Here is a 27,931-nt window from a genome sequence, read left to right on the forward strand (position 1 = left end):
GCCTTTGCTTGCTTGCGTGACCTTTTTTGCCACTAGCTTATGTCGTCACATTGGAGACATCGGCTTGTAGTAAACACAAACTCAAATTTTTACAGCAGTATAGTGAAAAACGTTTTGAGACCGAAGGTAAGTAAGTATTTTAGTGTTTTTCAACCTAAACTTAGTGTTTTGCTTTGTAATTTTACAACGTACAGTGAATTGTCAAATTAATAACTCGAAAAACCTTCAGCCAAAATTAAACTCTTTATTAATAACCTTATACTTTCTTGATCTGATATCCCAATTAGCGATAACACCAGAAATTATTTGCTTTTGTGATATGAAATATATATATATATACCTAACTTGTTAAAGTACGTTGTCATAAAATAATGCACCTAGCAGTAATTAATCTGAATACGCAAAACTGTACTTATTTAACGTTTAAATTGTTCCCTGGACAGCCTGGACATCTGAGGCAACTGATAATGCATTTTGGGAGTGGTGGGGATGTTTGCTTCATACTGGCTATGGCTGTACCTTTCCTTGAATCTGCCCTGTTGTTTGTGATAGTTTTTCCATACATTGTATGTTATTTTTTTCAGAAAATTTAAGTCTGCTAGAAGAAAAATTTTTTACAGAAGAATCATTTTCCTATAACGTGTACAACTGTTGCTGAAATTTGCAGTATTACTGATATTTTTATGATAACAGAATTGTCACAAAAATTATTTGACATTAAGGTGGTGTTGAAAACTGCATTGAGGTCTACTGAATATAGTTAAAGTACTGAATTTCACTCTATGACTTACAACTACAGAACATGGGGCTTTTTTATGATCATGTACCTGAAAAAAAAAAAAGCTCTCTTGGCTCATTTGCATCAAACCACCATATATAATGCAATCAATGTCTTGTTTTTTATATCCTGAGTCAGTGCAGAGTTAGAATCAATATTTGAATGTTAATTATAATCATATAAATCCAGCTGAATGTATTTCTTTCATTACCTTTCCACTGACTGCCAAACCAGCAAGCCTCGAGGCATTAAACATTGAGGACTTTTTAAAAGGCCCTGTATTGTATACATGTAGCTGCTTTGGGGAAGGGAAGTGGTAAAGTTTGAAACACAATAATAATAATGATAATAGTGATAATAATGATAACAATGATAACAATGATAACAATGATAATGATGATAATAATTATTTATAATAATTAATTTTTCCCATCCTTTGCTGCAAAGAATATTGAAAAATTTGCAATGAAACTACTCCAACTTCTCTGAGTATTCATGTGCTGGCATTGATTAGATAAAAATCAGTTCAGATGAAAGCAGCTACTGTTATTGCTTCAATAATTTTAGACAGCTGTTAGGAAAAATGGTTGTGTCCAATGGGGTATTGCTAAGTTCTTTCCATTTTTATAGCTCTGTAAAAATGGATTCAGAACTCATTCCAATGATTGCTCTATCTTTTAGGCCCAGCATTTGGTAAGTTCTTTCTAACATTGTGTGAAAGATTCCTTCTTCTTTTCTGATTGTTGAATTTTTTACGAACTTTCATGTTGGCTTCTCTCTGATAATATATGATCCATGCAGTACTGGGCACAGAATCATGTCTGCTGCTGAAATGTTCTCATAAAGCAAGTCATACTTATGCTTCAAGAAAATATTCATTAAGAATTGTGCCATGTTGTTATAAACATCGGAGTTGACAGTAAAAACTTTCTTGTTACTGGCTTGAGACTGACTTTCTATCAGTAGAAAAATATAGTCTATCACAAAATTGGAAAGTTTGCCGTCACTTATCTTGTGTTTAGCTGGAAGGAGCTTTTCAACATCAGTTGGCTCCCATGCTTTAATTCTAGGATTCCCTGAGATTTGGACCCCAGCCATGGCAATTCCCTCTGCTTTGCTAATACTGATGCTACATCCAGTGTAGAATATTTCCAGGGTATACTTCCAGTAGCTGTCTTGAAAATGCCAGATTTTTCAGCCTTTATTGCATAGTAACCAGGTGGAAGACAAAACTTGACAGGAAACTTCTTCCTTTTTAGAGGCATACTGGGCATCTGTGGTAGACAGTTTTGGACCTTAACAGACATAGAAGAAATATGTGTAACCTCTTGCATGTCTTCAACCGCATCTTTTTCATAGAAGAGGAGATATACTTCCTGGCTTGTAGCTTCAAGATGTGACCACCTCTCTTCTCTTTTTAGGTAACACACATAATGACCAGAAGAAATGGTGGTACCCTCATGGACAATAACACTTTCTCTTTGTAATCTATTAAGTTGTGAAGTTTTTTTCCATCATTTTGAAATCTTACCATTTGAATGCAAAATGACAGAGGTGCCTGGCATGTGACTAGCCTCTTCCATGCATCAGTACTCTGGGAGCAACTGATGTAGTAAAAATGAAAGAATGCATAATTTAATATTTGTGCAATTCATTATATATAGACAGGAATCAGCAAGGGGAGGGGGGCAGGGGGCTACTAGTTTTTCAAGTGACTAGACAGCATGGAATGAGGCATTACACATACTGTTGCTTCTTCATCTTCTAGTTACTGGAGGTCACCCAGTCAGTCTCCTATACCACTAACCATGATCCTTGACATCACCATCACCATCATTACCATCATCATCCTTGTTGTCATCATTATCTCTTTATTTGTTAAATGATGTTGTATTGAAGGCAGCAAATAAGCTAATGTGGACTTATTGCATTTTGTATTTGTATGAATTTTTATTTTCATTATTTGCCTTTTCTCAATTGATTACAGGAATGAATTGTATTCTTCACAACACACAGACACAGAGACCAGACCACAGCAACAGGGACTGCATCTCCTACTCTTTTCAATCCATGCATAAGAACTTGAATTTGTACAATTGTAGTAGCTTTGACATTCCTAATTTCTTGCACTGGAAGAAAATAGTCTGCTTTGTGCATTGTAGTTTATAGTGTTAAGCACTGTAGCAGTTATCAAAAAAATAGTTGTATTTGTGTGTCCTTTTGGTGTTAGGTTTAATGCTATTAAAATTTGTTACCTGCTACAGTAATAAGATGATTCCAGCTCCACTGGGTTAGAATAGTCCTTCAGGAAGCTCTGTATAGTACAACCCTTAAGAATGAATAGACAAACACCACTAATGGAACAGGATAAATGTTTGAATAATACTGACTAATAAAGTGTGTGATTGGGTATAAGAAATACTATGGTAGCTTGTCTTTGTGATGAGTATTTTACTTTTCTTGTAGTTATTGGCTAAAATAAAAATGTAAATGTTGAGTGCAAATAGAACTGTTGTCATTTTTGTCAATGTCAATGTTTATTCTCCCACATGCAAAAGAAAAATGTAAGGGTGGAGGTGATTATTATAGAGATCATTTTGACCACAAAATTCACTTTTTGTAAGAAAGAATGTGTAGTAAAGGTGTAGTTCTAGAAAGAATTGAAAGATCAACACACTCCCACCCCAAGTAGGATCATTGAAAATTCCAGGGGAGAGGGGGTCCAAAAGTGCCAAAATTTTTTAAGGAAATGCTTGACATGAAATGAATTTTTCAAAGGGGAGGGGGGGTTGAACTCTACCCCCCCTCAGAAAAAAAAAGAAACCAAAAACAAAAATTTCCATGTGGCAGGGACACCATTCCTGGATTTAATTTTGCTGTCTACAGGTTTGTGATTGTAATTAATTTAATCCACAGGAAATTGGCATAGTCAATTTAGGAGTTACCAAGATTATCAAGTCAATATGGTCCAGAAACTACTCATTTGTCCAGAGGGTGGGGCTGGGGGAGGGGGATGGGGAGGGGTCGAAAGTGTTAGGTTTGCGTACCGTTTTCACTCTTTGCACTCCTAGTACTCGTACACGCACATTTTAGATGAACGCGCAACACAACAGTGTCAAAAAATAATCGAGCAAAGAACTACGACTTGCAAAGCTTCCAGGACTAATATAAATTTACCGCCATAAACAGTGAAAAGGCCTTAAACATTTTACTCGTAGCTCCGTACAAGGTACAACTTCCTGTGACGTTCTAACAAGATTATCCAGTTGTCAAATACGTATTTCAATATACGTATTTTAATTGTTTCATAAAGTCGAAATAAGCTTAATGTCAAGAATAACTAAGCGGATTACCACACTGATGACGAATTTTGTGGTTCATCAAAAAAGTACTTGGTTCAATTACACAGTTCACCGATGGGTTGATGTTGTTTGCCTGCTGGGATTTTATGTCTTCCACTCCAATATCAATGTTATTTTGACGTGCTAAAATAATATTGAATACATTTTCAAGACCTGTTTTAGATGAGGTGCACTTCTTGTGATTGTGCTGCAATCCAGTGAGCCCTTCGGAAAAACATGTCACTGAGAGCAGAGCTTGCAAGACACTATTCAGAAAGCAAGTATTTCCAAGGTTTGAAATTCCCTTTGGATCCATTTGACCGTGAGTAATATTAAGAATTAACGAAGAAAGTGTATTATAACCAAAGGCAGAAGATTCGTATATGTACGGAGCGGAGCGAGATAAGGTAATATTATTTCCCGCAAAAATTACACAAAAAAAGGTAATAGATAACTTCCCATTTGTTTTTTCTGGAAAATTACAACAACAAAAAAAAGGTAATAGATAACTTCTCATTTGTTTTTTTCCCGCGCAAGTAATAAAAATGTTTCCTTCCCTGTCCCCCTCCAACTACACTTCAACCAGTCGGGGGTGGTGAGTGAAAAATTGTTTACGTCATCAAAAGGCTTGGTTCCCTAGTTGAGCCTGGTGTCTAAGCTCCTTCAGAAAGTGATCCCAAAAAAAATTTTTGCCCACGGGCCACGGTAACGCTTTCGTGAGTCTCCGAGTACATCCCAACTTTCGTTGTCATTTTTCATAAATATACCTCGTTTTCCGGCTGGGCAGTATTTTTAAGCAAACACGTCGGTCACTACCTCAAGCCGATAAATAACTTATGAATCCTCCCTTTTCTCTCTAACAAATCACTTTGGTTGACATAAAAATATTGGTTTCAGAATGAATTTGTATAAACAATAATGTCATTACGTTGTTGACAAGCGGCCTAAAAACCGTCTGCAATTAACATATCAAACTCTTTCCCCAGCGCGACGAACATTTGTTTTTCTCGGTTCCAGGTGTACGCGACCACTAAGCCTTCGTGATGCACAAACATGCTCTCTGTTGCGAATTTTCAAAATGGCGGACAGGCCAAAGAGGGAAATAAAAAAAGCAAAGCGATTTTTCAACAAATACTTGACATAAACCCCCGTTAGAAAGGCGAATCCACAATAGAAAGATACAAAACTGTATGATATTGAGATCAGGGAGGTTGACAAAATCAACAAGAGAGGTTGAAAATTCATGACGTTGGCTATAGCACATGCTTCGATGAATGGACACCCTTGAGGGCCGATAGAGGATCTGGATATTTTCCGTTTGTTCGCAGCGAAAAGCTGTTCATTCCCTCGGAAAACTCTCTAGAGGATAGAAAAGAATCGTTCCATGGCCAACTTGCTCGTGAAATAAAGAAAAAGCTTTGGTCTGGACGGCGAGAGGACCCTGATATAAACATAGACCTTAATGTTGACCAAGATGTTTTCATGGAAGGTGTTGGGGGTGTTTTGCCCGGCGTTCTTCAACGAGGGAAGATGGTTTACCAATCGGAGTCAAATAGGGTGCTTGATTCATATCTGGGGCTGAAGTGGGATGAAAGAATTTTAAATGTAGCTGAAGATTTTGCCTATGTAATTCCAGGAACTATTTAGTATCGGCTGGGACAAAGAAGTCCAATCATTGAATAGGAGCTCATCGTTGTAGGTGTTCTTAAACCCTTTCATAACCTGCTGCCTCCAGGAACTGAATCCTGTTTTTCTTCAGAAACAGTTGTTTGAGGGCATCAACCCCTTTGTGAATTGTGGATCTGAAGAAATCTTTAGAAGCTCTATTATTGTATTTTTCCAAGCCTTGCTGTGTGTAATATGCTATGTTCTGATAAAGTGACAGGAACTCAGGAACATGATAACATAGTGCATGCATGTAGGGAGTGACATCTTTTGCTTGGTAAACTTTGAGAAAGTGCTCAAACCATGATTTGCTATTTCTTTGCAGTTCAAGAATACCCTCTTCAGATGTAAAATCTAGCCTCAAATCACCAATTATGTCCATAAATTTAGCCCAGATCACTTGTATGTCTTTGTTTTGACAAGCATAGGTCAGAATTTTTATATTCTGAAAGAGTTTCAACTTTTCTGGTTCAGTAAGATCTCTATATTCCAGCTTTTTGCTCTCTTTGTTGATTCTAAAATTAAAAGTGATTCCCATACTTTTGATAAATTCTTCATAACATGCCATGTGTTTATATTTATCTCTTGGGAATCTATCAGAGGTTCTTTTTCTTGTAAACAAGTTAATCAAAACATCTGAAATCCTCAGAAAAAAATGTAATATATCTATGATGACAAGGTCCATAGGTATAAAATCAAATAATGGTTGTGCCTTACAGTTTAATTTCCTTCCAGTGGAAAACCTTGCTATTTCGGTGACAGTTCTAGCACCAAATTTGGGGTCATTAATTGACCATGTTTTGCTTGTGTCCCACCATTGCTCCCTGGGACACTTGCACCACACACAAGCATAATCCTCATTTGCCCTGCCTAAACCACATACCAGTGCTAAAAATTTCAAATCTCCACCTAAAAAGTATTCAATTTTATAGGTGCAATTATTTGCACTTATCTCCTTTAAGTTTGACATTTCCATTTGAAGGTCTGCTAGGCTGTCTCTCAGATTATGATATGTCTCTGTAGTTTTTATAACAGCAAGTACATAATTTCCCTTCTCAGCCATTGCCACATCCTTTTCATTGAGAATAGTAAATGTGAAGTTGACAACTGTAAGCCACTTTCCAATATTTGTACCATCACCGCTAAGCTTGATCTTAATAGTTTCTCCATCATTGATTTCTCCATTCTTCTGAAGCCTAACAATGTGCTCTTGCAAACTTTCTGCAAATCCTAACTGAACACCTTCAGCATCTCCTGGTGTTGGTTTCAAGTTCCAATTACTGTTTAGCTCATTAATTCGCTTCTTGATGGAATATGTATTGGGGAGACCATTAGCCTTAGTGGCAATTTCATGCCAGGCCTCATTTGAAATATTGAATTATCTTTGAGGTAGAGCCACATATTTATGTTATCAATGTCATAATTATCAAGGGCCTTTGGGTCAGACTCTGTAAATGGTAGCTCTCCCTCTCCAACAAGATTGAAAGTTTCATATTGATTAGTCTCAGTGTTGAGGACTTCAATTTTGGTTGCAACAAAATTGTACAGCCCAAGAAAAGAGAGTGTAGTTTGGCACTCGTCCTTCGGTTGGTTTTTAATTCTCTTTTGATGGTGCTTAGAATAGTCATAAAACTTCTTCTTAGCAGGGCCTCTACCTTTTTTCCCATTTTTAATCACTTTTTTGGCCAATTGAATAAATTTTTTCTTGTAGAAGGCCCCTTTCTTCTCAGCTTTCTCGAGAGTTTCTCGGGCTTTTTCATCCACTCGCAATCGCTTTGCCTTCTCCTGTACCAACAATTCTTCTAATTTTCTTTTTTCTCCCCTTAACTGGCTGTTCTCATCTTTAAGCTGATGCACATCAACCTCGTTGTAATACACCTTAAATCGATACCGAGGGCCCGCTTCCAAATTGCTAAGAAGTGCATTTAATTGCCTTCCGCCACGATTACTAGCTTTCTTGACAGCTTTCTGAAGGCTGAATATTTTCTTTCTGAAGACTTCTGAAATGCGGCTATTAATTATTACACCTCGTATACCTGATTGCTCAAACACTTTGTTTACGATTGTTGAAAGGACCGACTCATGGTTTTCTCCGTCTTCGTCTTTACATTGCTTTGAAATAGTATAAATTAGTAAGCTGAAACGAAAAATTAATCGGGGAAGTTTACGAAAAATACAGCCAACAAGCTTAGAAAAGGCATTTATTTAGACTTCATACTGCGACAAACTTCACAAATCTTACTTGTTTATCTCGTAAGTAAACGATGGCAGATTAATTCCCGAAGCGCTCTCTGATTTTCCAGATCCCTCTCCTACTGCTTTCACGCTTACAAAACAGGCAAAAATCAAAAGGAGGAAGATACAGCTGTTTTGAAACGCCATTTGACGAGGGTAAATCTGCTTTTTGTTCGACACTTTACATATCAAAACAAAGGAAATTTGTTACTCTTTTTGATTCTGGCGGTACATTTTTAATTTGCGCCTGCGTAAAAGAGGTATCGTTTGAAACCCTTCGCTTGGTTGTGTTTTGATCAAAAACGCCTTGTTAATTTCACGCAACCGCTCGGAGAAAAGGTAAAAATGACGGGGGTAAATCTGCTTTTTGTTCGACACTTTACATATCAAAACAAAGGAAATTTGTTACTCTTTTTGATTCTGGCGGTACATTTTTAATTTGCGCCTGCGTAAAAGAGATATCGTTTGAGACCCTTCGCTTGGTTGTGTTTTGATCAAAAACGCCTTGTTAATTTCACGCAACCGCTCGGAGAAAAGGTAAAAATGACGGGGGAAAAACTTTACCTTCAAGTTAGAAAATTAGCGAAATAGAAAGCCAAAATATTATAGTTTAAAATTTCAGAGGTACATTGAGTGCTTTTTCCGTAGAGAATTCGCACGATGGTAAAATATTCGAAAATTACACTCGATTTGAGTAGGGCGTTGAACTGGGCGTGGTCGCTATATTCATGTTAAGACTATTTGTACCCCATGAGTTTGATATGCATACTATTGTCTTAGAAACAAAGCGGTGTCGTAAATGAAACTCTAGAAAGAAAGTAACTGATTAAGAAACGTAACAGATGTTGTGGCCATTTCCACGTTCGTTACGCACTCCGGGCCCTCGAACCTTTTGCTGTTGCAGTCTTTTTTTTAAGCCATACATTTAAGAAGTACAATATTCGGTTATCTGATTACTCACCACTGTGTTGTGATAAGTGTCACGCACTCCGCATTTATTTTAAGAGAGTACAGTATTGCATTTCGCGAACAAATGCTTATTGTATTTATTTTTCACATTATTTCTCTCTACTAGAAAAGACTAAAACTAACTCTTACTAAAATGTGGTAAATTATAGCCGTACCATATTCCACGACTTAAATCGTTGAGCACACTTGATATGAAATCGCGCAAAGATGGAATGAGATGTCTGAGTTTTTCGGGGTTTTCAAGGTGTAAGGTTTCAAGACACCCGCGTAAGGGAGAAATATTTTTATTATATTATTATTATTATTATTATTATTATTATTATTTTGTGGAAAAGAAGTTAACTCAAAGCAGACTTGTCCATGGCAAGTCTTGATGTCATGGTAGATTCTGAGTAACAATAATTACGGCTATGATTCAGTATTTCTAAGGTAGTTAGGTGGCAATTCTTCCATTAGAATCTGAATAGGGAAATGCAAATCATGAACAAAGCTTCAGTCCCAACTTGAAATTACCAACGTAAATTATGGTGTCAACATTTTCAACAACAAGTGATATTACACAATTTAACAAGACTAATCTTCGTTGGTTTGTGAATGACAGCAGATCTTGCCGGGAAACCTAGAGTGAATGAATACAGGTTTTGGAAAGCTTTGACTGAAAGAATAGGAATTTTGGAAAACTTTTAGAAGTGTCTCGTTTTCGCAGGAACACTCTTGACAACGTTCGCAAACCGCTGGAATGTAACACATTAACTCATGACACTGAAGGCGTCAGGGACATTACGGAGAGCGGATATCACAAGGATATCAAGACCTCTGACCCACGCTTTATGTAAATATTAGTGAAACTGGCTTATTGCCGATCGTGGAATGTCGTTCTCATCAAGAATTGTTCTAACAGTTGTCGCTATTGTTTCTTGCGAAGCTTCCGCGAATGGCTTGGAACAGCTTCATCCATTCTTGTTTTTCAACGAGAAAGATATCCCTAGTCTCCACGAACGCGCGCGAACTACTCACTCTGAAATATCTCAAAGGATCTACTTGGCCAGTCAAGAGATAAAAAAAAGGCCTGAATATTATTTACCACCTAAAGATTGGGAAAGCTTCTCTAGTGCTTGGAACGAGTGTTATGGTAATGACCTTACTGCGTTAGCTTTCTATTGCGTTCTCAATCCAGAGGATCTCAAGGCGACAGAGCTTGCAATTCTGTTTATGGAGCGACTTTCCAATCTTCCCAACTGGCGCGTCGCCGATTCATTCCGTGACGATGTCCCCGTAGCCCACTCTTTAACCGGAATGGCGACCGCATATGACTTTCTGTACTCGCGTTTAAACGACACTCAAAGAACTAGGTTCTTACAGAATATAACGACAGTGACAGAGGAATTATACGAGAGATCTTTCAAGCTTTGGTGGGGGTCTTCTTATCTTCAAAATCACGTAGCCACAAACTATATGGCGATATTCAATGGCGCCTTGATTGTCGCCCGACACAAGTTGTTCGAGGGGGAGAAATGGTTGTCACGAGCTCACTTAATGTTAAGTAGAAACTTAGAGCTATTTAACTTCGTAGTGGACGGCTCCACTGACGAAGGAGTCGCCTATGGCACTTACACTACACGTTCACTAACGCAGTATGTGTTCCTTGCGTTACGCCACTTACGTGTAGACTTCACGCATTCCCCTTGGCTTAAAGAACACGCGACGTTTCTTTACCATACGGTGCTCCCAGGGTTCAGAGAAACCGTTGGCTATGGCGACTCCAATCGGAACTGGTTTTACGGTCCAGAAAGCCAGCTAGTTTTCCTAGACAACCATGTTTTGAGAAGTGGCTTGGGAAATTGGCTGGCCAGACAGATTAGACAGCACAAGGTTCAAATGGCAGGAGTGAAAGTCTATAGTCAATCGGCGTCACACCAAAAAAGCATGCTCCATACAGAGTTCTTATTCTATAATCCTGATATTCGAGAGAGAGCACTACCCAACCCAAGCATGCCTCGGCTCCACGTGTTCAGTGACTGGGGAGTGGTAACTTACGGGGGGGGATTGGACATATCTCCCGGTAATCATTTAGGCGGTCACTGGGGTAAGAAAAGAACATTTCTTTCCTTGAAATGTGGGGTGCTTCACGGACGAGCGATAAATTCTCTTGCCAGAGGAAAACGCGTTCGATCATGGCTACAAGGACGGAGAAGTTTTAACCCTGGCCATGAACAGCCGGACCAAGGATCATTTGTGTTTGCCCCAAATGGTGTACCTTTCATTACAGAGACCTATTACGCCTACAAGTACACTTTCCTTAATAATGCTCTAGTATTCGGTCCCTCTCAACAGTCATCTTGCTACAAACCCTTTGAGGGGCAGATAGGAGAATGCAGTAAGTGGATTAATTTTCAAACAATGGCAGCCTGGAGGGCCCAAGGAGATATTATATCTGCGTCAAGCGAAGATGATATGGTTTTTATAAGCGGAGAGATGAGTGGGTGGTATCGACAAGAACTGGGCCTTATTAGTGTATATCGTTCCTTGATTATGTTGAATCCAAGCGTGCTCCTCGTGGTCGATTATATCGAACGCAAAATAGGAAGTCAAGCATCTGTTATGAGCGCCTTCTTTCATAACGTTGATCATCCCTTCATACTCAATGAGAGCATGTCCAAAACACCCCATGCTACCATTTCGATAGAGGGACTTTTGCACAGAGTTTACTGGTCAAACTTAGAGACCGACCAGAAGAGTTTTACCAGTTCGACAAATTACTCGTCAAGCTTCCATTCCTTTCGAACACATTATCTTAATATAACAACGCCCTTGAACGTGCGATATACACGGACTGCGTACTTATTTCTCGGTCCTGGACATAGAGTAGACCAACTTCCACGAGTAGTAACTGGGCATGATCACGGAGTGAAGATCTCAGTGATAGTGAACGGAGTTCGTTACCATGTTTCCATAGCAACAAAGCATAATCAACCTTACTCTAGATATGAGTTCTTGGATTTTGGAGGATACTGCAAGGTTGAAATTAGCGAGAAGAGATCCAGGACTGTGCGTTTCGGTTTGGATGTCATGTCATCTGCAGAGGAGGAAGTTTTAATATTAACCTTAAGGGAGACTAACTCGCATACAACTTGGAATGTTTTATCCTCCTTGTTTCTGCCATTCATTGTTTCTGTTGTGTTGCTATATCTCTATTTACAGCTTCGAAAAAAGATGTTTCGACAAACTCTCTGTGATATGTTCGTGATTTGCCTTGGGATGTCATGGTTAATAACAATAATGGCTGTTCATATCAGTTTTTGTGTTGGTGAAGTATGTAACTTAAAAATACCCAATGCGATTGAAAGTTCGCGCGAAAGTCGTGTTCTCTCCGAAGTACAAGAGGTTCCACCGTTTGTGTTATTCACATCTCTACCTCTAGCAGGCGCGGAAATACTAAGACACATGTTTAAAAACTCTTCGAATTTCTTCAATGTAGAGGTTGGGAGAGGTGCAAAGTTTTTGGATCCGTGTTCTACTTTTCATCGTTTTCACCATTCGTCTGAAACGCTTCGGGATCGAAAATGGTTTCGTGGTCTTGCTAAAGACCCGAAACGAGTTTTACCAAAATTACCCCATAAGCTTCACAAGGCTCTTCCAGTTGTCCGACTGTCGGATCCCGCGTGGGGTTTGAAGTTTTCGTGGTTATCAAAGATCGTGGAGGAGAGAATGCGTGCCATAGTCGTGGTTAGGGACCCGAGAGGGTGGGTGAACGCGTGGCTTCGAGAAATTCGCGTGGATACTAAACTTCGCGCTGCTGTCCACGCCGCCTTTGATACAGTTAAGAATCTCAAGTGCTCAGAGAGGAATATGTCAAATTTTGCCCCTGAATTCTTTGAAATGCAGCAAGCACTCAAGGATCATAGCCATAAAAACGACAAAAACACCCTCGTGCAATTTCTTGCCCATCTCTGGGCCGCGCAGACGCAAGCGATTCTGCGTGCCAACGCGCACTTTCAAATGGGAGGCATACGCTTTGTTCAATTAGAGGATTTGGTCCTAAAACCTCGCAAAACCGCAGAGGAACTTTCTCGCTTTGTAGGTGTGCCGCTTTCGCCAGCTACTGAACACCGTCTACTTACAGTCGTTCGGACTGAGCAATTTGGTTTGGGTTCCTCGAGGGAATTGATCGGCTCCAGAATGGTCACGGCCTGGGAACAAGAACTGAGTGCTGAAAACATCGTGAGAATTGAGGAAATTTGCTCTGAAGTAATGAAAAAACTTCGATATGATTTACCAGATTAGGTAATGCAAATCAGAAATAAGAGAATAAGAATGCTGTATAACCAGTAAATATCTAAAGCCGATAAAATCAAAACAGCTTACACAGAGCGAAATTGAAGAATTTAGGTTTAAGTTTTAAAAATGGAAAGACCGTGAATAAAATCCTTTCATCAGAAAGTTAAACAGTGTATTACCTTACCTTTTTAAATTCTGCCATGTTGGCAGATGTGTTTCATATGATCTGGGGAATCAGTGTGTTCGGTTGCCAGATCTGTAATGTAGGGCGTTAGGTCTCTCTGGACTGCGATCGTAGAAGGGTTTTCTCTTTTGGTCTCTTTCAAGCAGAGGAAAGAAGCGACAACAGAAAATATGTCTGCTTTCGTGGGCTGATGTCTTTCAAAAATCTTGAGTTGAGTTACAATCGGTATAGCCGATGTTTTCAAATTGTTCATTGTGCGGAAGTTCTTGAAGTTTAGGCTCTATAGGACCACGAAGGTGTATCTGATGATTGTTTGCAATATCAGACATGACGGAAGAATCGGCCTGGATAGCTTGGAAATCCGTGAGGCTTTGTTTCTTATTGCTCACCCCAATGTGTTGGATAAATAACTTTTCACTTACCGAGAGGTGAGTGATCCTTTTAATTCAATCATTGACTTTTTAAAGCTGTTTTTAGAACATTTCCTTATCCTCTCTTATGAATCCCGCAACGGTATTGATCTTAAATCCAATTTACACAGAAAGACCTTCTAGAGGGCGTTTGGTATTCAGTTAATTGCATAATTTACCATAGCAACAATTCTTTTACCTTGAGCTTATCAGTTTCCGAAATACCAAGGCCATTCAAGCACCTGAAGGGAAATGATAAATTGCAAGGCCCAGTTGTTCGAAGGCCGATTAGCGCTAACTCAGGGGTAAATTTTCATCCAGGTTTCTTTATTCCTTTGTTCAAAAACCTTTCAGAGACAATTTTCCCTATTCTCGCTAGAACATCCAGTGATTAAATTGCAAGCAAAAAGATTTGAACTGCATTTTTTTTAAAGCTTCCAGACCTGAAATCAACTCTCAGACTGACCCTGCGTTTTCTAAACTCAGCTTTGAACAACCCAGGCCTGGTGACTAGAATAGGCCCTTAGAATGGTTGGCAATGAGATATCGATCAGCCTCTTCACTGAACTGCTGATCAAAACGTTGAAGCCGATCGCACAGGATAAGGATGACCGTCTTTTCCCTTTTTTTTTTTTTTTTTTTATTTATTTTTTAAAATTTTTTTAAAGGAAGGTTAGCTTACCCTGGAATGATCCACTTCAATTGCCCTCTACTTCACAGATCACAGTCGATTTAGTGGCTTTTTCCCCGCCCTTGCCTTTATTCAGTACTTCTCATTTTCTAACTGTGAGTCTGATTATACAAGCTTACTAGCTCACTGATCTAAGTGGTGGCTGGGTTTTTCCAAAAGTTTGCTTTCCCGGGGCGAGAGAGGCACCATGGGAGTAAAGGATCCTCTAGAAGGACATGTGACTATGATATAACGGTTATGAGTTTCCCAACAGCGTCGTAATTTGTCGATCGTCAAGTTTCTTTCTCGCCTTTACAGTAAACCAATCAGTCTAAGATAACAGAGCCGAAAGAAGGCGAGACGTTTTAATTAAATTATATCCAGCTTACTTAAATTATATCCACACGGATTTACTTTTTGATATTGGACTTCCTGTTTTTGCGATGACGAGTTTCGTCAATTATTAATTTTTGCATTTTATTTTCGGCCATGTAATGAATCCTTTTTTTACGGGTCTAGCCTCGTAATTTCTGCTTCCGTTTGGTCCTTATAAAAGTGAAAAAAAAAGCAAATAAACAAAAGAACCAAAAAACAAAACAAAACAAAAAAAAATCGACGATATCCGGTCATGTTGACCTCACGTGTAGACAGTAGCAGACGTATATTTCTCACACATTGCACGGCCAGTGCGGGTGTTTATTTTCGATTATATCACTCATGTCGAAAATTCTTAAATATTAAATGAAGAAGACTGCTTACGAGGCACGAAAAATGAAGACTGGTGTACACGTTGATGGCACAAGTTGGCGACGTATGTCGATTCATAGCGGTCTAGCACGTGAGAATAAGAGGCCAGATGGAAGAGAATGATAGTCAGCTGATCATCTGAAGCCATGGTCTAAATTGAGGGTCGATGGAAAAAGAAAAGAAAAAAAAGAGAGAAACACAAATAGAAAACTCGTGACTTAGGGACACGCGGCATAGTCTCGTGCGAGTAGTGTAGCGAGTTTTTCATCTCCACCGAATTTTTTCCTTTCGATAGATCAGTCAGTAGTAAGGTTGAATTAAATTTTTTCAACTTCAGCTCAACAGATGTTTCTGTTTGGACTTCTTATCAAAGAAAATGACATTTTAGGCAATTCAGTCTGGATTAGTCTAGACGAAGTACGAGAAACTGAAAGGAGGAAAGGGAAATTGAAGGACTGTTCACGATTGGTCGCCATCTTGTGGCGTGACGAAAAGAAACATCCCATCAGGCAGTGCGGCCAAACTCCTTAGCAGTTTCCAAACAAAAACATCGTGATTAGGAACCATGAAGGCCGAGGAGAGAATAGTCTCATTTTCTCTATCTGAGAATATCATGTAAATGTTCTCTCTTGGTGCTGCTAGGGCAGCTTAGGCTCTTTGGAAATTTTTGACGCGATTGAATATTATGGGAGCGAAGCAATCCAGCCACAATGGGCGAACAAACGCACGCAACGTCGGTAACGGAGCTGTTGCGACCGCCGGCTTATCAGAGACTTCAAGGGTTGTTGCGCTGGATCCGAGAATACGAACTCGTTCATTAAACAATGTTGGACATTCTTTATCGATTCCTGGCCATTCGGCTTCCTTTCAGGAGTCTGATTTGTCTTCTTCGCCAGAGGATAACTCTCCGTCGCCGCGAGGACTTGCCCTGCAGGGAGCGCACTCGCTCCCTTCGCATTTGTTCGCTTACACTACGTTTTTAAACGGTAAGATCAAATATATTGTCCTTTCCTCCGGGATTGGCTAGTATTTAACCAAATGCGATAATCAGTCGGGTAGTTGGGTGAAGTGAGACTATTTACTTACAGGTTAAAGCCTAATCTTGTCGTTTTGACGATTCGTGCAGTTTGAACGCGACCATATTTTGTGATTAAATTTTCTTTGTAGGGGTGAAATGTCCCGTCTGCTCGAAAGTAATTTTGGCTGAAGATATTGAGCTTCATTTGGTAATTTGCCTCACCAAGCCTCGAATTACGTACAACGGTAAGTTTTTAATGAATTCTGATTCGTCTGATCTCAAACATGTTAAAAACTGCGTTCATAAAGTTAACTCTTGTCCGGCACGGGAACCTTGGATCAATTTGTTGTCTCATACTGTCAGCTGAAATCTCTTTGCCACTTCAGAATTCTAATTTGTGGGTTCGGGCGGAAGAATGATTCATACAGTATTTCTATATTCCACATAAACCTTGGCAATAAATATCTTTTTTTTAGAAACAAACAAAGAATTTTTGTCCGAATTTGAAAAGAATTCGTCTTTTTCTTTGTATATTCAATTTGATATAGTTCAAACTCGATGATGACATAACGATGGTTTCTGGATTGCACGATTATTTAAACTGTCCATCTTTCTCGGTCAGCACAGTCATTGAAGAGGCTTGTCCATAAAAATATGAGAATTGTTCCTATTTTCAACGCAGGTGAATTCATCTATGCCGGGAGATCGTTGATGAGTTTTGTCAATTTTTTGTCATTTTTGTGTTATAGTACAATATGGAACCTTCCAGCGAGTGGTAAAATCATTCAAATTTTTCCCACAACCAAAGAAATATGAAAAGTGATATTGTAACGTATGTAACTTTCGTTGTTTGGTACAGGTTTAACTTTTATGGCTATTTTCTTAGTGTAAATTTTCCTACGGCACACATTATATTTTGAACACTTCATTTACATATTGATGAAGCCAATCGCGTTTCATTTTTTCCTAATTGCAAAATTTACACTCTCTAAAATTATTGATTATTTGTTTCAGAGATATCACATTATCTCCTATTCTCGATGTTTCGATTTTACTTTGTGAATTTGTAATTTTGTAATATTTTATTATATTCCTGAACAAACACGAAATAGCTTGTTATTCAGCGTCGGTACATGTTCTATTTTTTTTTCCTTTGATCAAATGGCTGTGTTTTGGAAGTTTTACTTGTTGCACCAAAATCTGATTCATGCCCTGAATTCGTGGCAGTGCAATTTTTATAGATAACAATTGTCAAAGGTGCACTTCAAGACATCTCTTTTTTTATATCTTTTTTCCAATTTTTTTTTATCTTTAAAGCTCTTTTCATGATAGACAGTCCAGGTACATGAGCTATTAAAAGTTTTCTGAGATAACGTCATGCAAAAATAGTCTGCTTGGGCATGTGTGCACATGACGTTGTACATTGCAATAACTGATATAAGAGTAACCTTTGAATCAAGAATTGAGCCATGAAATGTTATCCTTTGTCAGACTAAGATAAAACCCATTTCCTACAGTCATAATAGAAGTCGATTAATACTGATAGCTGTGGTTTGTTTGGGTTACTGAAAAATACTGGGAAATGCAGTAGCAGGAGATTGGTCCAAAGAACAAGAGAACTTTCTCCAAATCTGAACAAACAGTAGCTGAAACTGTTGACATGTTGCCAAAAAATTTTGTGACCTCGCTGGAGAATTCTCTGCCCCCAGATAATTACCAAACCAAGTAAAGTTATACAAGTCACATTCAAAGCCTGTCCCTTCGTAAATGGATGTTTATATTGATTATGCTGATAGGTGTCGAACCAGACAATGCAGTAATATGTCCACATCACAAATTAGCTACAGTAGAATTTGCTACTCAAACTACTCACTGAGATGGAAAACTACTAAAGAAAAAGGGTAGTTTACATTAGCTTGTTGCCTATGTCTTAAATTTTTTCACAGTAAATGGTATCAGTCTTGATTCTACAGAAATCGTGTTCCAAGCTTGGGTCAGCAAAATTCCACTGTATCTTACATTTTTAGGATCATGTGAGTTTAAAAGAGTAAACTGGTCTTTTATAGATTTTCTGAAAAAAATAATCTTCCCAAATGACTTGGTAGTGAAAACTTTGGTTTCCAGCATTTAATTCCTGTTCTGCTTTGGAAATCCTCCATCTTATTTACTTTTCAGAATAAAGGTTTGTGTGACTCTTCTGTTTGTTATTGTCACATTGGAAAAAGATGTATTTGGCTCAGTGTTTTAGACTTAAGTTGATAATTTGAGAGGAAACCTTAGGGTTGATAGCGTCCGGAATTTTGACTTGATTATTGTCAACTGCAGCAGTTATTGATCAATTAGTAAGCTACTTTGACTTGGAGGTCAAAAAATTGAGTCTTTGATTTCAGGATGTGTTACTGAGAATGTAATCTTGGTTTTTATCTGACTTACTAACATTATAGAATCTAAAATCACAAGTCAGGATTATGATGTGTTTACCAGACCTTCAGCTGCTAGAGATTTTACAAAATCAACCATGTAGGATGTGCTTGATGTGATGGGCTACTTCATTTTTATTTAACATAGAGCCATTTTTAAGTTCCTCATTTCATATTTAGTGACTTAAATACGGCAACTTGGAGAGCTGATTTGTGTATGGAATTGATTTAACCTCGGAAAAATTGTCTATTGAGCACTCCAAAGTTACAAAACGTGTCATTATGTCATTATTATTATTATTATTATTATTATTTCAATACTATACATTTGCTGGTTTGTGGTATGTAACTTATCATTTTTGTGGCAAAACTAGACAGATGATCATTTTCATTTCTTCTCAAAGGACAAGTATCCTCTAGAGCCTTATGGTTTTATCTTACCCTTTAAAAGTAGAGTGTGAAATTAAGACTCTGAATGCATCTTGACAGTCTACAGGGTAACCAAAGTTTTTAAAAATTATCTGCAAATATGTTGAAAATGTAACTATGGATGCCACCATTTTAAATTTGGCTTAGTAGTGGCATTACTGTTAACCTGTAATATGTCAGACCCCAGCATACTAAGCCACTGCACTCAAACCTAATCACAGATTGTTGTTGAACAGTCATATTGAGTGGTTCATTTTTCTCCTTTCAGAAAACTGCATTGCTTGTTTGATAATTTAAGGTATTGAGGGGTGTAGAGTATTGGTAGATTTTAAATTCTGCTAATTTATTGACTTCGACTAGGGATAAGATTTATTCTGAACATGAATTCATTAATCTCTCTTTAGAGGATGTGCTTAAACAAGACAATGGAGAGTGTGTTATATGTTTTGAAGACTTGAGTATAGGTATGAGATGTTTCTTGTGAACTGCAAATCAAATTGTGTTTAGAAATCATTCATTTTACCAGTAAAATGAAGATAGCCTTTTATAAGGCTCTGTTAAAAATAAGCAGCTATGCAGTAGCGATTTGAAGGCTATTTATCTCTTTGTGGAACATAAAGATTATTGAAATAATAACTTTGTCAATCCTCTGTTAGTCCTGTTCATTATCATCCCAGTCAATAGCAATGTCCTGTTTGTCTTCTTTGAAGTGACTGTTGTCTGTCCAGTATTCCACTTTTGTTTTAAATTTTGTTAAAGAATTGGCTGGGAAAGCAGACTTCAGCACTGGGTTCTGGTAACAAAGTGTAATCCTTTCATTTTCAAGATATGAAGACTGATTCCCCCAACTGATGAGTGAATAGCTGTAGGTTTCATTTTCAGCAACATGTAGTCATGAGAATTTTGAGTTAAATGCCAACAGGTTTTCTCCTAATTTTTAAACTACATTTGCTTTATACTTGTCAAAAAATTATGACAAGAATATGACCACTTTAGGGAATGAAAGGGTTGAATTTTCAGAGGTGTAGTGTGTAGCATGAAAAAATAGTTTTGGCATCAATTTCCTCAGAAAACAATTTCTGTATATCTTTCTTTGTTAATGCATTTGTTTATTTATTTACTTATGTTTCTGGCAGGTGATACTATAGCAAGGCTGCCTTGTTTGTGTGTATATCATAAGAGGTACACCATGTTTTTCTTGAGAAGTATAATAGTAATTTATGTCAGGTATTAGGCTAATGGAAAAAGGCACATGTTATTCCAACAATTTACAATTTTTCTTGTTGTGAATTAAGAACAAAGATACTTGTATGAATGTAAGATTTCTGTAAGAATATTTCTCAATTCTTTTTTTTCCATTTATCCTTTTACTCCCAAGATCTGATTGATCATTCTTCCCTTCCCCCCCTCCCCCCAGCTGCTTCACATTTCTGAGTAAATTATTTATGAGGATTTGGTGTTATATCAAGTGAAACACTTGGATCTGATAAGTTTTAGTGTTCTCAATACCTGCTTTCTAGATAATGTGTGGATATTCCTCTTCATGTTATACTCACTTTCTGTCTCTCTTTTTTTGCTTTGTTTTACAGTTGTATTGACAATTGGTTCCAGGTGAACAGGTCATGTCCTGAACATCCAACAAATTAGTAATGTGAGTTTTATTTAACAATTGGTTCATACTAAGGGTGTGTACATGGAGCTAAGGATGCACACGGGAAGTTTAGTGAGCATGAGAGAAGCATATGAGCTACTTGCAGGGGTCATTTGTGACGTTCACTTTGGGAAAACAGTGCCTACATGTAATCCTTGCTTCAGGGCATCAAAAGGTTCTAGCAAACTCTCTTTCTTCCCCTGGGTGTGTCCTTAAAAAGGTTTGATGAAATTGAGAAAGTGTGGAGTCAGATTCATGAATTAATGAAAAGAGTAGGCAATGGCTGCCAGCCATACTTTTGAATGCCCAAATGTATTTATTTAGTACTGTTGTGTGAAGCTTGCTTTTCTTGTAATCATTCTGCTCAAGGTAACTGGCCCTATCAGACATCTCAACATATGTCTGGGTGATGGAGACAATCTTAGAAATACTCTGAAATAATAAAAATTATATGACCCTCTGAGCAAGGAGATACCTAATCACAAACTTGGCCGTCATGTGATTCAAGGTGTGGGAATTGATGCTGGATCACAGTGGCAAAAAGTGAGCCCCTTTGCTACCGTGACATAAAAGTTTGTACTTGTTAGCAATGTAGCAAATTAAAGGTAGTCTCCTGCATTTGAAAATAACTACAGTAATATAAGTAATTTTTTGCTTAAAGTGATGTATTTTTTTTCTAGGCTATGCACTTTCCTCAAGAATTTGCAGAATATAACAAGTTTACAGTAGCTTAGGTATTGTGGTGTTTTCAAACAGCATTGGAATTTGGACCATTAGGAGAAGAAGCTGATTTGCTGTTTATTGAAAGTAGTGCCTTTCTCATAGATGATTTTTTTTGTTATTGAAACCTGTGCTGAAGGCAATCCAGTTCAACCTCAATCCCATGGCAGCAAAATGTTTTGGCAACATTTTTGATTAATGGAGAGCACTAAATTTGGTTTCTTAAATTAACTCTGGGAGTGTTCTACAACTGTGTGCTACAAGAGGCCTTTTGTAGGAAAGGTGGAAAGCAAATAATATATTTTCTGGACTACAACTAAAACACTTTTTTTAGAATACTTTCAACTTTTAGGAAATAGATAAGACTGTTTCCTTGTTTTATAAATTCAGTGGATAAAATGTTGTGTATTATTGGTATTGCATGAGGTAGGCCCTTCACAAAATTATTAGATTAAATCATATTCACGAGTAGCACACAAAAAAAGTTGTTGTCTTGCTGTGTTGTGGTTTTGCAATAAGAACAGTGTTGTTGCTTTTTGGCTGTACAGCAGCTGAATATTATTTTAACATGTAGATGTATATGTAGATATATTTTAGTAACTATAATTGCTATTCTTATAGATTTAAAATTGATATGTGACACAATTCTATGATCAGGACTACCACTCATTTTGCTGTTCCCTGAAAAAAAGCTGGACAAAGTTTTAATTGAAATTTTTTTTAAAATTCCAAACATCCTCATGAGGCATTAAGATAGGTAACACTAGAAGGCCATTGCTACAAGGTACAAATTATCATCAGTTGGCAATATTTTCAGGTTATATTTCTTTGGCTATATCTGATCATTTGTTGCTTCTCAGGTGCAATTATAAATGCCATTTGTTTCATCTGTTATGTACAATTTCTATTTTATTTCACGTTACGCTTCATCAATCTGTGATTTTTAAACAATTATAGAAAAAATTTCACTCTAAAGAATTTAAACAATGCTGAGTAGAGGTAAAATTGTTGAATTTTTTTCCTGTTGATTTATTAATTACAGAACATGTATTTTATTTTTGTATTTAAAACATTGTTTTTAAAAAAATCCCCAATGAATACCCCTTTGACCACTGGGATTGACTGGCATCTCCCTACAATATCACCCCTGAATCAGACATTAAAGTAACAAGAGTGAAGGAAATCGTCACCATGTAAGGGAGCTCTTGATTTTTAAACAAATTCTCCTTGTCAGCACCTTAGGAAATGTATGTAGAACAGTATGGAGAATATATACAATGATGTTAGGGTGTAAAGGGTTAAGGAACTAAACATGGTGGTACCCGTACTAGGAGCTTTGAAGAAAAAGTAATAAGTAGCAATAGGTCTGAAGCTTTAAACTTGAATGGCATACTTAGCAAGCTTCTTCAGGGTGAAACACTAAGAAAAGGGGTTAGTTTTTAAGGGGCAATAGCATAAGTATTTCTCAAACTGGAAAACTACTATAAGCTGAAATGGCAAGGCTTAAGAAAAAACAAAGAAATGTTTAAAAATCCCAAACTGAATGTCATAAAATAGGAAAGCTAAAAATTGCAATTTATTATGAAAGTAAAGATATGAAGTGTGTCATAGCTCACCAAAGCTGAAGAACTCTTCGCCCCATAGCCTGGTTCATAGAAATCTTAAGGTCACTTTCTGCACTCCTGCCATAAGAAAGTAAATTTTGACTGTCCAAGAATCTTGCTTTGTGCTTATACTTTCCAGACATCCTGTGCCTTACCTTCAGCAATTGTTTAACAGGTCATGTTATCTCTTTGCTTTGTTATTCCACTTCAATATTTCACTAGTTGTTTAAATAGGTCGCGTATAGCATTGCATGCAATGAGTTGACCATTGAAATATAAAGAATTTGCAATATCATTTGAAATTTCCTTTTCTCTCCAGTGATTCCTCTCTCTTCAGATACAATGGTTGAAATAAGTTCTTGAGTAATTTTCTCTTTGTTTTACAATACAGTTCACATTATTTTGGATTCATTCAGCGGGCTTCCTCTAAGATAGCTCATAGAGAAGTGAAGCACATTTCCTTGAGAGAATTAACCACAGTTTAATAAAGGAAGATGTAGTTGCTAAAGCTTACAACAAAAGCCTGGATCAGTTGATAAATATCTGTCAGTTAATAACGTGGTATAACTCATTCAGGATAATTGATAAAGTAAACCACCACAACAACCAAACTCAAACATTTCCGATTCATTCCACAGAGTTTAATGAAACGTCAAAGTATCTTTATCTCAGTACTGTGTATAGCAGAGAGGCTTTTTAATTTTAGCAGATATTTACTTGTATATAGTTAGACCCCAGATTTGTTGAGTGTTATCAACTAGTTATTGTACACTAAATAATGTACCTCGTGTAGGCATAATGCATTTAGTAACATGTTTTAAAAGGTGCTTTTAAACGATGGTTAAATTATTGTGCAACCTCGTTAAATTTTCAGAAGATAATTAAAAATAATTGCTATTGCTTTGGCTTCTGGAATGTAAAAAATAAAGGAAACGTTTGAAAATGTTGTTGAGAGCTTTAAATTAACCAGACACTTATACTTAACAAGTTGTCAATGATTTCAATGACTGAGGATGAATTTCACTTTGAAATTGGTTTCCAAATAGTGGTGTGCGGCTCGGTTCTCCAAATCTTCACCTTTTTCATTTCAAAACATTCCTTTTTTTCACAACCGTTTTCCGTCCTGCTGACCTGAAGACCAGTTTTCAGATTTGAGTGCCATAACACTTTGTTACTCAATGAATTTTCGCATGATTGCTGCAAGTCGTCCCTTGTGAGCCAACTGGCCACCAGGAAAGTCGTAAATCTTTCTTAAGTCCTTAAAACCAATTTTGTGATGAGAAAAACTATTTTAATTTCCTCTGAGTTTCTGAAAGCAACCAGTTCGCGGAGCATGGGTGGTGGGGGAAGGGGGAAATGTTACAGAGCATCGAGCCTTTTCTCACTCTATACAAAATGATGTTGCCCCGGGCCCCCCCTTACACTAGACTGCGAACAGTCCTTCCTTTTTGCCTTAGTACTTCGCGCAGGTTAAAAGGAATCTGTTAACAAAAAAATGAAAAACGATGTCAGCAAACCGCGCGGAAATTTAGGAGCGACGCGCTAGCATCAATATTTTTTTCTCACTAATTTTCTTTGACTCGCAAGGACTTTGATTCGATGAAAAGAAAGAACTGCTCGCAGTCTATCCTGACACTAACTCACAAAATTGACACAAAATTGATTCATTTCGTGGATTATCATAATTAAAGAATCGGCAGAGGTCAGATGATCGTGCATTGTCGAGCACGGGTCAATGTTGCTGAACAGATGCATTTTCAATTCCACTAGAACCTTTCGTCTCCATTCCGGCAATAGCACACAAGATCTTCGCCTTTTTTGGGGGGGTGTGTTGTTTGTCTACAAGGACGAAAACAAAGAAACAAAAGCGTCATTTCAAGAGAGTATTTTTAGCCATACTCATCAAAAGGGAACTGGGTGGAATCCAATGAAATGTTACCCCTCTGTGGCCCCTTCCGCCATGAGCCTATGAAGAATTGGGCTTCTTTTATAAGAATTAATCAAAACTGCAACAAAAATTTCGAACGTGATTGGTTATCACCAGCGCGATTTGAGCACTTATAGGACAGTGTACGGGTCATGCTTGTAATTGGGCATTGTAGAAGCACAGTTAAAGGGACAATTAACACGTCATGCCTGTGGAAGTGGAGAGAACGCGTTATGTGCGCTTTTGTCTGGCATTTCGCCGAGTTAACTAGGTGTTGTTTTTTTATGAAAACGTACTGATGTCTAGTTTCTTTTCCGAATTTTGTCATAGTTTTGATTAGTTGTCGTCCAATTCTGTCTGTAATCATACTCGTGATGGAGAAATCGGACTCTCCCTTCGCGGTCGCCCGATTTGTTAATCACCCGTAAGATTACAGCCTGAATTGAACTCCACTCGGTCCATTAGTACTATAAATCAATACTTACGTCATAGCAGCTGCGTCAAGTCAGGCGGAGGACCAGTTCTTAACAGCCAGAAGTAAGTTCTGTTTAATTGGTAACCAATTATCTCCGTGGAAAAGAATTCAACTGCTCTCATTATCCCAAAACGACTCAAAATTTTGTTACCACTAAAAATAACGCGAGGAGATTGGGGAGGGGGGGGGGAGTGCTCAATAAGGTTTTTCTCACCTTGACAGCTATTTACAACCATAGAGTTCGAATCTCATGGAGATGTACCGCTCCCATTCCATGGGAAGAACTCGAACGAAGCGAGCATCAATGACCGGGTTAAGATCGTGATACACAACTGTGTCCCTGTCTGTGTTTCCCAGGAAAACCTGCGTTAAGTGAAAAAAAAAACAAAAAAACAAAAACAAAAACGCGATCTAGATTCAGATACAACCGTCCTCAACTCGATTCTGACAATCATCATGATAAATTCTAATCATGGTGGTTTGGAACCAACACCTTGGTAAAACTAATCAACACCTTAGAGCTGTCCTATCATTGCTTAGGAAAAAGAGGACGTCCACAACCCGCTTGTATCCAAAGGGGGGGGGGGGGGGGTTGGGGGCATGAGGTCTTAACGATATCCTTTCAAAATTTTCGAATGAACCTGAAGCACTCACATCTCTTCGCTTCTGTTAAATTCAGAGCTTAGTGGTTTTAGAAATTTAAGATATTTGAATGTTTCCTCTGCCGAGGTATTTCTATTGTCGTTACAACAATTAATCCAGTAATACCAAGCCTCGTGTCCGCTTCGTGAGGAGCCCCCCATCATTAGGGCTGCAGCACTCGCGTTTTTCTGGCTGCAGGAAGATTTGAGACTAGTCGTGGAGAAGTTTGCCGGGGTTTGCCGGGGTTTATCAGAACTAGCCTTCGTGTAGCCTTACCCTCTCCCCCCTCGCCTCCGTTTCACCCTGGGTGAGGGGAGGGTACGGCTACACGTAGGCTATGCCAGAACTCTTTCAGATCACTCGTAGGCTAGTGTTACACAAGACCACGTACTTTCTCACAAGTAAAGAAACGCATGCACCGAAGTACTAATGACAAGGGTCTGCTCGTAGGCTAGGTTTTTATGTAAATTATATATAAGGACGAATTTCATACTTTGTCCAAATTCTCTCCATAACTTGTGTAAAATCTGAAGGTCTTTCCATCATCGCCATATTGTAGTTTGTATTTCGTAATGCAATGGTTGAACCCAGATCTCCCTTGAGTCGCTATGCCTGTCACCCTCGTTGTTTTCAGCAAATCCACTTGAAACCACTGAGCAGTGTCTAGATATTGTGATAACCACCCCCCAGCCCAACCTCTGACCGGCGTGAAGTTTAACCTGCCATTACGCGCGCTGTATGCATAACCGTAACTTGACGAGGCGCTGATTTGCTGGTCAAGAATAACTCCGCTTTCCATGTCGAGTGGCACTTGGCACGCTACATTGAAAAAAATGATGAAAATTATCTTTTAAACAAACTACCCAGCGTAAAGAATAACTCATTTGATAAAATTAAAATTATCCTGTTTCTTAGCCTAAGCTTACCTATAATTCCCATAAAAGAGGCTCCTTTTCATTACTAACACGTCGTGCAAGTTTCATCGCACAGCAAAAAGTGCTCTCAAATACCAGCTTCTAGCTTGTTTGAAAACCCATCCTACCACTTTGTTTGAAAAAATTCTTTCTAGAAAGTGTCATGGTTACTTCCTCGTTCCCATTCATCTCTCATTCGTCCTTAGAACCGCGCCAGAGGAGAGTATAAGGACCTTAAGCAAACCACGACGGCGACGGCAACGAGGACGTGGAAAAACAAAAGATCTAATTGGCAGAACAATAGCTCAGCACGTCCGTTTTAAAACTTTGTACATTTCTTAGCCGTCCCATGCAAACCAACAACGTGAAATCACCACAATTTGCGTTGTCCGCAGACCGAAACCGCGACTGCAAATTATTTTGATTTCCAATTGGAACTCAACGGTTCCTTTATACCCTATGCTGAAGTTGAGGTGTGGCACCGTATCAGACGGTGAACACATGCAGCCATTTTTGAAATTCTAATTATAGGCAGAAAGTCATTTTTTAATCGAAGTCTTCCTTGGCGTTGCCGTCCTGACTGCTTAAGGTCCCTTATGACGGGAAGGCGGCGGGGCTCCGCCCACCAACCATCAAGAGTCAGTCACTGTGATGTAAGATCTCAGTTTTTAGTCGAACTAAAACCTCGCTTTATATTTCCTCATTGTCCTACTTACTTTCGCAGTTGAACATTTTTAACGCGTCATTGAAAGTGCACGAGCCTGCATTAAAGCAGCCGGTCAGCTGACAGTCGTTCTGCAAACATGTGTAAATAATACAGAATGAGAGTTATTAAGTCGAAATATTTTCGAATT

General features: G+C 38.2%; 3 protein-coding genes and 1 long non-coding RNA gene across 4 annotated transcripts; 3 read left to right on the plus strand and 1 right to left on the minus strand.

Annotated features, from left to right (window-relative positions):
- The first annotated feature begins 64 nt into the window (after window positions 1–64).
- On the plus strand, window positions 65–3,282 carry LOC149048243 (uncharacterized). Its single transcript, XR_016184604.1, has 3 exons — window positions 65–126; window positions 1,460–1,471; window positions 2,766–3,282. It is a non-coding gene; the product is annotated as an uncharacterized LOC149048243 (long non-coding RNA).
- A 5,985-nt stretch (window positions 3,283–9,267) lies between these two features.
- On the plus strand, window positions 9,268–13,434 carry LOC113666107 (dermatan-sulfate epimerase-like protein). Its single transcript, XM_027181866.2, has one exon. The coding sequence runs from the start codon at window positions 9,859–9,861 to the stop codon at window positions 13,270–13,272; it is 3,414 nt and encodes a 1,137-aa protein (XP_027037667.2). The 5' UTR covers window positions 9,268–9,858; the 3' UTR covers window positions 13,273–13,434.
- A 1,759-nt stretch (window positions 13,435–15,193) lies between these two features.
- On the plus strand, window positions 15,194–24,062 carry LOC113666090 (E3 ubiquitin-protein ligase ZNRF2). The gene is made up of 6 exons (XM_027181850.2): window positions 15,194–16,263; window positions 16,445–16,540; window positions 19,549–19,608; window positions 20,281–20,326; window positions 20,734–20,795; window positions 21,476–24,062. Exons 1-5 carry the CDS (start codon window positions 15,963–15,965, stop codon window positions 20,789–20,791), a joined length of 561 nt encoding a protein of 186 aa, XP_027037651.2. The 5' UTR covers window positions 15,194–15,962; the 3' UTR covers window positions 20,792–20,795; window positions 21,476–24,062.
- Window positions 23,756–27,871, minus strand: LOC113666109 (EGF-like repeat and discoidin I-like domain-containing protein 3). Its single transcript, XM_027181868.2, has 3 exons — window positions 27,794–27,871; window positions 26,657–26,982; window positions 23,756–25,884 (listed from the first exon to the last, which is right to left on the minus strand). Exons 1-3 carry the CDS (start codon window positions 27,807–27,809, stop codon window positions 25,744–25,746), a joined length of 483 nt encoding a protein of 160 aa, XP_027037669.2. The 5' UTR covers window positions 27,810–27,871; the 3' UTR covers window positions 23,756–25,743.
- Window positions 27,872–27,931: the final 60 nt, after the last annotated feature.

The sequence above is a fragment of the Pocillopora damicornis genome, chromosome 3 (assembly GCF_964200805.1).
Source record: "Pocillopora damicornis chromosome 3, jaPocDami1.2, whole genome shotgun sequence".
NCBI classification, from domain to species: Eukaryota; Metazoa; Cnidaria; class Anthozoa; order Scleractinia; family Pocilloporidae; genus Pocillopora; species Pocillopora damicornis.